Source organism: Malaya genurostris, chromosome 3 (assembly GCF_030247185.1).
Source record: "Malaya genurostris strain Urasoe2022 chromosome 3, Malgen_1.1, whole genome shotgun sequence".
Lineage (NCBI taxonomy): Eukaryota > Metazoa > Arthropoda > Insecta > Diptera > Culicidae > Malaya > Malaya genurostris.
In genome coordinates this window covers 88,305,422-88,315,765 of record NC_080572.1, presented here as the reverse complement: position 1 = coordinate 88,315,765, position 10,344 = coordinate 88,305,422, and the positions used below count along the sequence as shown (strand labels likewise).

Genomic DNA, 10,344 nt, shown 5'->3' with positions numbered 1-10,344 from the left:
GTTTTTTTTTTGTTATTCATTACTTTGGGGAGGTTTTACAGCTACAAAATGGCGGACTATATCGTGCAAAATCGTAGTTTTGACTTTAAACAACCACCAAAATTAAAAAAAAATCAAACAGAAACGTTTGGATCTAGAAAAACATCTACTCTATCTATACTGCTTTGATTTGTTGACTTCTGATTAGTCAGCGCTGAGATACAGTGGACAGCGCATATCATGAGTTTTAAGAAGCGTCCTCAAAAATACATATTCACCGATTTGATCATCATTTTTCCACGAAAAAATTACAAAATGTTGTTCGAATGATGCTTTGTATTATGCAAAATGTTTGAATTTATTTTGTTAAACGATAGTTCTGAAAAAAAATTGCCAAAAATGATGTTTTTTTCATCATTTTGACCCTACACCCCTGTTTTGTTTATACATGCAAATAACTCTATTCCAGGACTCTGAAAGGTATTGAATCAATTCCGATGACCCATTTCATATACAGAGCAAATCGTATTCCGGGGTCACCGTTCCATCGACCAGCCCTGCCTAAATAAAATATTTGCATCAAATGGATTCAAACATTACAGGAAGACTTTCAATCCCTTAAAATTGGCAAGCAATCGACGTGTATTTTGTTCATATTAGACACACGAGGGGGCATGAAATAGGAACTTGTGAGCACTTAGTTATCTCACTTTTTGACGACCGTAAATTAAGAGAATCTGTTCATAAGGTCTTTTTAAAAAACAATCGAGAATTCTTGAGCTCCAAAAACATGGCGAGCTAAAATTGTCATCGTAAGAATAAATTTCATTGTTTATTTGAAGACCATGGATCAGATAATTAATACAATACAATTTTTGTTTATCTCAATGGTGCTCACAACATATCTAATGAATATTTCATCACTGTTTTGTTAGAGCCACCCGCATGTGGCCTTTCATATGTCGCTTTAGATGATCACTTCTACCAAACGCAAATTCACAAACTGTGCATACGTAAGGTTTGACTCCTTGGTGTACGATTCTTACATGGAGACTCAAACCACCTAGAAAAAGTATTTGAAACACCATAACTACGGCCAACCCAAAATCCGGTTGATTTAATCAACTTACTTGTGTTACTGAATACACGGTCACAAATTTCACATGAGTAACAACGTGGTCCAGAATGCATATTTTTTATATGAGTTGTTAGTTCGTTTTTGGATACTTTCTGAAGACCACAATGAGGACAAGTGTGGTTTTTTACCCCCTGGTGACGCAATGTGTGCTCTTTCAGCTTCGCCGAAGTAGAGAATTTTTTAGAACAGATTTTGCAAACAAAAGGCATTTCGGCGGGCGCATGACTATATTGGTGAATCTTAAGTGCTCCGTTAGTAGTGTACTCTTTTCCACAAGTATCGCAAATGAACGCTGACCGCGGAGGCATAACGTAGTTGGGATTATGCACACGATTTTTATGTCTGTTTAATCCTTGTCGTGTGGCAAATACCTGCTCACAACCCGGATGGTCACATGGTACCGATAATCGATCGGCGCTATGCTTTTGCATGTGATGCCTTTTCAAGTTCTTTGCACAAGGAAATCCTCTCCCACATATTTCACACTCGTATGGCACAAGCCCATCGTGTGTTCGTTTGTGGGCTTTAAATCTAAACAATACGAAAAACTTTCTATTACATCTATCACAAGGATAAACGGTCCTTCGTTCTTTGGGTTCTTTTTTCTTTAGACTGCCCCACTTGGCACGTTTTTTCTTAGGCTCCGACTCAGCTTCGCTTTTAATTTCACTGTCACTATCATTATTATCTTCATCATTATCAGCATCATCAGAGTTATCATTGGAATTAGAATTTCTGCCCATGTTTTCGCATGATAAATCTTCTTGTTGCAGAGCGTTCTCTTCCAATGTGCATTCAAATTTCAAAGTGACAATTTCTTGCGCTGATTCGTCTTCTTTAGGTTCATTTTTCTTTAAATAAAAAATTATAATACAAAAAAATAATTATTTATCGTCATAGTTCATATCATTTGCTGTCGAAAATATAAAGCTGTACGATAAAGATAGTTTACAATAACTTACTATTTTGTGCAGCAGCCAATGAACCTCTAAACATACTTTTCGGAATCTATCAAATTCGTTCAATTTTTTTACGCAACATATGCATATTTTCGAAAGACTTGGGTTTTCATAGTCATTGAGCTGAAATTGAACTACTATGAAATATAAATATATAAATTTATTTTGTTTTGAATACCTGTAGTGCGGTTAGGTGGAAGTATGTGTCTATGTAATTTTCCATATTCTCGTAAAGATCATTCTCCAACAAATCCTTACCACACGTGCGACAATTCAACATTTTGCGTGTTGTATCTCCAAATTTTATTCTTGATTCTAGTATAAATAATCAGAATAATAATATTGTTGATAGAAACATGATGCACATAAAACCAGGGATGCCAGGTCATTTTTCAAAAGTCAGTGATCAAAAAAAATCTGTGCACGTTTTCCATACCATGATTGTTGATCGGAATCATTTTTGTGAGCAAAAAAAAGGTACTATACTTTTTGGTTCTAAACTGATCAATTTAAAAAAATCTGTGATCGATTTCAGAATCTGTGATCATTTTCAGAAATCTGAAAATCTGTGCCATTTTTAGAATCTGTGCAGAAAGTTCAAAATCTGTGAACCTGGCATCCCTGCATAAAAATGCCAAATCGATCATCGACTTACACGCTTAAAAAAGGTGCACCAAAATGAGTAAAATCTTAGTAGTACGATTTGTCCTTTGTCTCATTTTTGTAGTACGATTTGTCCTTTGCCTCAAAATAGGCCTCAGTTTCAGCGATTACCTCTTCATTGCTTCTAAATTTTTTACCAGCGAGCATTCTCTTGAGGTCTAAGAACAGGAAATAGTCACTGGGGGCCAAATCTGGAGAATACGGTGGATGAGGGAGCAATTCGAAGCCCAATTCGTTCAATTTCAGCATGGTTTTCATCGACTTGTGACACGGTGCATTGTCTTGATAAAACAAAACTTTTTTCTTCTTCAAATGAGGCCGTTTTTTTTTAAATTTCGTCCTTCAAACGCTCTAATAACGCTATATAATAGTCACTGTTGATGGTTTTTCCCTTTTCAAGGTAGTCGATGAAAATTATACCATGCGAATCCCATAATACAGACGCCATAACCTTACCGGCCGATTGTTGAGTCTTTCCACGCTTTGGGTTCGGTTCATCGCGTGCAGTCCCCTCAGCTGACTGTCGATTGGACTCCGGAGTGAAGTGATGGAGCCATGTTTCGTCCATTGTTATATATCGACGATAAAAATCGGTTTTAATTCGATATAACAGCTCAGAATCATCAATTCGTTGTTGTTTTCAATCGATTGTGAGCTCACGCGGCACCCATTTTGCAAAAAGCTTTCTCTTATCCAAATATTCGTGAATAATATGTCCAACACGTTCCTTTGATATCTTTAGGGTGTCAGCTATCTCGATCAACTTCACTTTACGGTCATTGAAAATCATTTTGTGGATTTTTTTCACGTTTTCATCGGTAACAGCCTCTTTTGGACGTCCACTGCGTTCATCGTCTTCGCTGCTCATATGACCAGTACGAAATTTTGCAAACCACTTACGAATTGTTGCTTCGCCCGGTGCAGAGTCTGAATAACACTCATCAAGCCATTTTTTGGTATCGGCGGCACTTTTTTTCATCAAAAAGTAGTGTTTCATCACCACACGAAATTCCTTTTTTTTCCATTTTTTTTTTCACAATAACAAAAGTAGCTTCACTCAAAATGCAATATCTCACAAACTAATAATCAGACAGCTGTCAAATTTATACACGTGCAGAGTCTGGATAACACTCATCAAGTAATTTTTTGGTATCGGCGGCACTTTTTTTCATCAAAAAGTAGTGTTTCATCAACACACGAAATTCCTTTTTTTCCATTTTTTTCACAATAACAAAAGTAGCTTCACTCAAAATGCAATATCTCACAAACTAATAATCAGACAGCTGTCAAATTTATACACGTATCTTTTGAAGGTTGGTACTAACTGAAAATGGTATGGATTTAATTCTAGTGGCGTCCTCTCATAGAAACGATACGAACTTTTCAGCCGATCTGTTATCTACAGAAAAAAAAACAACTAATTTAGAGTAACTCCTTAGTTACTCAAATTTGAGTTCTTGTACTGAAAACGATATTTGGGTAAACTGTACTCATTTATTGAGTAATGCCAAAGACGAATAATAAAACCTGAATGTAACGAAGAACATTTGAAGTAATTTGGATTCATTGTTGAGTGTTTCCGGTACCCTCTATAATGATGGTATTGCCAAAGATAAATAATAAAGACATGTACGTGCTTATAAATATTTTTAAAAAATGTGGTTCGTTCCCGGTACCTTCTGAAATGACCGCACTCACCGCTTGGTGGAGCGCGAGGTTAATTGCATTGTTATCATTTCAACCAAAGTGTGCCATAAAATCTCAATATATACAAATGAGCTACCGAATCGAAAGGGTTCTTACGGTTTGACATTTGCATTATGGATGTAAGATAGGAACTCAGCAGTGCAACCAATTTATCACCATTGGTGCCAGTTTCACGGAGGACCGTAGATGTGTGCCAAAAAAAGATCGTGACTGTCATGTCTGGAAATTCGTTTGTGGTATTGCAACATCGAAGTTACATGTGTTACAAAATTAGTTGGTTTGTAGTGGGTGAAGTGGGTTTCTTGTCGACACCGCTACCCGTGTAATTAATATATACTCAGATCGGTTTCGACCTGCACCCGTTCAAATTCACAGTTACCACATTTACAGACTTTTCTGTAAAACCACAGATTTTTTTTGACTATTTTGCCACGCAGATTCTGTGTCACAGAACACAAATTTTATTAAAATTCACAGATTTATACAGATTTTTATGAATATTTCATAAAGCTGGTAGATTTTCAAAATGTTTTTTTTACAGATTTCCACAGATTATAATCGAAAATATGCAACACTGATGGTACACAGATTTTCCAAGTTGAAACACAGATTTTAAAATGGCAGCTCTGTTCAAATCACCGGCTTTAATGACGTTTTCAACAGTTCATACCAGAAAGCAAAGACATCATATTAACAAGATATCCAGTCCAGATATCCAGACGAGTTCGCATCGAATCTCGTACATAGAAATAGGGGAGAGAAATGTCAAATTCTTGCGCGCCAAAATAGCAGCACTGCGCACCCATACAATTGATATGATATGTTGCATGTGATGCCGTGCGATGGCGTTGCTGAACTGAAGATTAATTTCGCTTCAAGTTGGCCGGATCTGAGATAGTCATCGTCTTGTGGGACACATTCAAACCAGGAAACAATCAAATACCGTCGTTGTTTATTATCTTCGTTGGAATATCGTACGAGCCGAGCCCTCCAGATGGTCTGCAGATTATTACGTTGTTGCAGGAAAGCCTGCGACTACCCGTGGTATTTGCTGGAATACCAGGACATCGAGGTGGTTCTCAATTGGATTGTCCTACACACTTAAATTTTTTAGCTGAGTCTCGGCAAAAAAATGCCGAGATTCGCACAGCCGAGTCATCAGCAATCATCTCGGCAAAAATAAAATTACTGAGCGTCTCGGCATCCTAAAATTTGACAAACGTCAAATATTGCCGAAATCGTCAGCATAAGATTTACTGTTTGCTCAGTGAAATGTTCACTGAATATTCGGCAATCCAATAAAACGAAAAAATGAAAAAAAATTAATTACCGATTCATCAGTAATTCAAAATCTAGTCAATTAATTTTGTTTGTATTTCCTCAACATTATAAACACGCCATTCAGGATAAAAAAATCATTTTATTAACACTTAAAGGAGGCTTACAAATTTGTTGCCAGTAGTGCTTAAAGCCTACCTGAAAACATGTAGCATAAATAAAAAGCGGCGTTTCCAGATGCGGCCACCTTGAGTCGAGCTGGAAATATGAGAATAAAAATATATATTGATTTTGGCTTACAAAAATGTTCAATATTTAATAATGCATATACGGTATTGTTAAAAAAATAAACTTACTTTGATCTATTGAATTATTCCATGCATTGGGTTATTTTTTCGCATATCCCCCAAAGTTTTGTCTCGAGGAAGCTTTGAGCCCCGTGTTGGGTGTTTTTTCCTTATAATCGCGAGTGCTCTGATAAAGTCGCTTTTTATAAAGCGAAACATGTCACTATATTTATTCAATATTTTTACTTGCAAGTGGTTCCACACTTCTTCGAAGATTATCCATTTTTTCACTCGAGAATTTCATTAGAAAATAATCGCACAATGCGAAGCGAAAATGTAACGCGGCAATAAATGACAGCTGTCGTGCTGAATCTCGGCAACAGCTAGCGCATATTCCGAAATCTCGGCAAACGTCTCTGCTGATGTCGGCATATCTGTTGTTTACTGATAAATTCAGCAAGTAATTATGCCAAATTTCGGTAAAGTTAAGCATTTTACCGAAATATCAGTGAATGCATTTAACGAAGTTCAGAAACATGCGTATTGATTACTGAGGAATCAGCAAATTTACGTGTTGCTGATCAGTTTCGGCATTTTATTATGCCGAGCTCAAGAAATGGTTTTAAGTGTGTATCAGCAGAACCCTCGGTGGTTCTTAAAAACCATGCCATATTTGCTACAGGTTTCCATAAAACTTAATCCGCTGGATTCATACGCATTGTAGTCACAGATACTAGCCAAACGGATTCTGTATGTAAGGACCATTGTTCGGTTGTTGAATGTTTGTGGCTCCAAATATTAAATGTTACTGGGACAGAAAAATTCAGTTCAAAACGCGGTTTGGGACCACTGAACATGAACGAGACGACCCTCTTGCGGAATAAATCGACGCATGGTCGAGAGTTTGACGCAAATAATCTAATAGCAAAATTGTTGTTTCGCTACAATTGCAAGGAGAATACAAAGCAAATTAAGGGACTTAGTCCGTAAGTACTTGACGACAGAATACACCAAGTTGCCGATTTGGAATTGTCACAAAGCTTTACGATCATTCTGTATCTACTATTATTACTCTATCATTTATATTGAAAATACATTGTAGCTTTTCCGTATATTTGTTTTGTTAGAGAACACGGAAAAATAGCGCGTCGCATTGAGCAAATTCGCTTCGACTTTCATTTTAAATTGCTTTGCGTGTCTTCTGTTGCGCAAACGTTTCCTCATACAACCATATTTTTTGGTCTCGTTTATGACTTTTATCCAACATTTCAAAAATGTGATCTGCTTCATTTGAGCTTCAGAATCTACTTCCTAAACGTTTTTGATTTGAAAAAGGTGTGTTGCTCGATTTTTTCAACGGTCTTTAGCGGAGTTAAACCAATTTCTGGTGCTTAATTTACAGGTTGTTTTTCATCGTTCACACGGCAGTCAGCTGAACGTTCTGTTCCATTATAATGTTATATCACAGACTAACAGACATGAAATTATGAGCAAAATTCTTCTAAACATAAATTTTCGTGGGTCACTAATTCCACCTATATTGAATTGTGCGAACTATGAATTATTGGTACACCCCTTGTATTGTGTAATTTTTTAGTAGTTGGCTCCCTCCCGTTTGTCAACACATATCAGCTGCTTGCTGCTGATTTCATCAGGCATTGTATAATATTTTAAAATAAATTGCCGAAATAAAATATGGTATTACGTTGACAATATATTGCACTATTTTAGACATGTTTGAAGGCAACAATTTATTTTTCTCAACGTTGTTCAGCAAAATGACTTCTCAGGTAGCAGATATCGATTATTGGTTTGTGGTATATACATAGATGTAATATTTATTCTTGGTTAGTTTTTCTCACAGAATGTTTAAAAAGTTCATTATCGGACAGGCGGCCAGAAGCAAGTAAATTATATTCTGCATGAAATTCGCATGGACCTATACAAATTAGTGCATTACAGATAATTCTGTATGAATGACAACTCTGTTGATAAATAAAAAAATAAACACAGTCTAGATGACAGATTGGATGTTGATAGGGTAACGTGGCGACATTCATGACATATGCGAGTACTGTTACTACTGTCCCAACTAAAGGAATATTCGAAATGATCGTTAAAATGATTGAAGAATCCAATCCATACCGCTGCTTGATATGATGAATTCGGGAAACAAAATCAAAATCATATGTTTTGCTTGTTAACACTGTTGTTGTGAAACAAGTACAGTAATAAGAAACACAATTTGATTATTCAATTTTTTTTTCAAACTAATTGTCAATAGTAAAGAAGTAACAGGTTCTGTTTCTTTCCATACTTACGTTTGGATTGTTTCAAACAGTCGTACTTATACTTCTCTAAGCCATTAGATTACAACCTATCGAGAGAAAAAACATACTACAATCACATCGAGCGCATGAAATTTGAAACAGTCTTCTAATATTTTTTGATTTTGACATTTGCTCAGTAAACAAATAGTGGTGGTTATTCAGCTGTGCTACACAGCAAAAAAATAATAATTGTAACAATCTCAATGTGATTATCAATCGATGTGAAAAAAATTAAACGCACTGAACATCAAATGGAATAGTTTTCTGTTTTCGAGAAATATTGCAGATAACTCACACGTTATTACATCGAAAGAACGTATTGAGTATAGATCACATTAGCTTGAAAGAATACTTAAACGATTATGATAGGAAATTATGCATCTTTATGTGTACTATTACAACCTTTAGAACGATACCAACACATTTGTGATATGTGTACTCACTACTGATGTGCAGCGATTACGATATAATATTACAACAATTTTTGTGTCGTTCTAAAGGTGGTAATAATACACGAAAAGATGCATAATTTCATATCAGAATCATATTCAGTTAAGATGATGTAATGTACTCAATACGTTGTTTCGATGTAATAACATGTGATTTATCTGCAATATTTCTTGAAAAAAAAAGAAATTTATTGTATTTGATGTTCAGTACGTCTAAATTTTGTTCACATTTATTGATAATCACATCGATTTTTTTTTGCGGAGTACAAGTTTAAAATCTCTGACGCCAGTTCAACAGAAGACTGCGGTGTGACGAAAAAATGTTGTTACTGTCTAGTGTATATTTGTTTGTGGTTTGAATACAACCAACGGATGTTAACAATGTCACCGAAGATGTGAACGCTAAGGTCGAATGCACACTTAAAAATTTTTACATCTTAGATGCACATAAATGGAGCGTCGCAGTTCACGCAAATTTACGTGGAAGAACATTTAATATTGTGTCTAAAACTCCATGGCATGAAATTCATTGAAATTAAAAATAGAAAAATTTTGTAGCAACCCACCGCGACTTGAAACGAGAGAATCATTGGATCGCAAGTTCGTCTGATAATCGACTGAGCTACAGGTGCATTTAAATTCATACAGTCGCAAGTAGTTTACTAGTAGAACGCAAGTTATAGTCGAAACCAGTAAAATTCAAACCCATCTAACCCTAAGTCATTACAAATAAAATTTTCCGTCATTTGACAAATTAGGTCTTTATGAATTACATCGTATGAGGGATTAAGTCACCTGTCAAATTCAAATTTTTTTAGAGTGTGAGATTCGACCAGTAATTAGGTTTTGCCCGAACATGACATAACCTCACAAAATTCACTGAATGTAGAGTGCCTACAATCAGAGTGACGACATGTCAATCGTAATGTTGGCAACAATTCAAATCATTTAATCCGAAATGTTGGCAGTCGCGTTAGCTATAATTAGTTATAATTGACAGGTCGTTTGCTCGTTTGGAACAAATCTGTCATTCCAAACGAACAGCTGTCGTCACTCTGGTTATAGGCACTCAAACTGAATGAACAGCTATCGGTGTTTTGTTTACGTGTTCATTCTAATTTGAATACGTGTGATAAGGTTTTACACGATGACGACACAAATGAACTGCCGATGAATCAAGTTCATCTTTGACAGCTGCCGTGTGTTTGTATTGTTTTGCGACTGCAAATTAAAAATTGAAAAATGACGTCAAGCGTTTAGATCACTGACGTTAAATGGACTGAAGCAGAGTGATTCGCTCTCTAATCTCTCTAGGAAATTCTATGCAATCACTGTAGGCCGAATGTCATATACCATTCGATTATGCTCGATGAACTGAGCAAATGTCTGTCTACGTGTATGTGTGTATGTATGTAACAGAAATATGCTTTCACTTTTCTCGGTGATGTTTGTGAAAATCAGTCCAGCCATATCAGAGAAAATCAAGTACATACACAGACATTTTGCGTACTCGACGAACTGAATCGAATGGTATATGACACTCGGTCCTACGGA

The 10,344-nt window shown here is 36.0% G+C and overlaps 1 protein-coding gene across 1 annotated transcript; it reads right to left on the bottom strand.

Moving 5' to 3' along the window:
* Positions 1–792: 792 nt before the first annotated feature.
* LOC131438923 (zinc finger protein 439-like) lies at positions 793–2,446 on the bottom strand. Its single transcript, XM_058609319.1, has 4 exons — positions 2,255–2,446; positions 2,080–2,199; positions 1,110–1,968; positions 793–1,042 (listed from the first exon to the last, which is right to left on the bottom strand). Exons 1-4 carry the CDS (start codon positions 2,354–2,356, stop codon positions 900–902), a joined length of 1,224 nt encoding a protein of 407 aa, XP_058465302.1. The 5' UTR covers positions 2,357–2,446; the 3' UTR covers positions 793–899.
* Between the last annotated feature and the right edge of the window lie 7,898 nt (positions 2,447–10,344).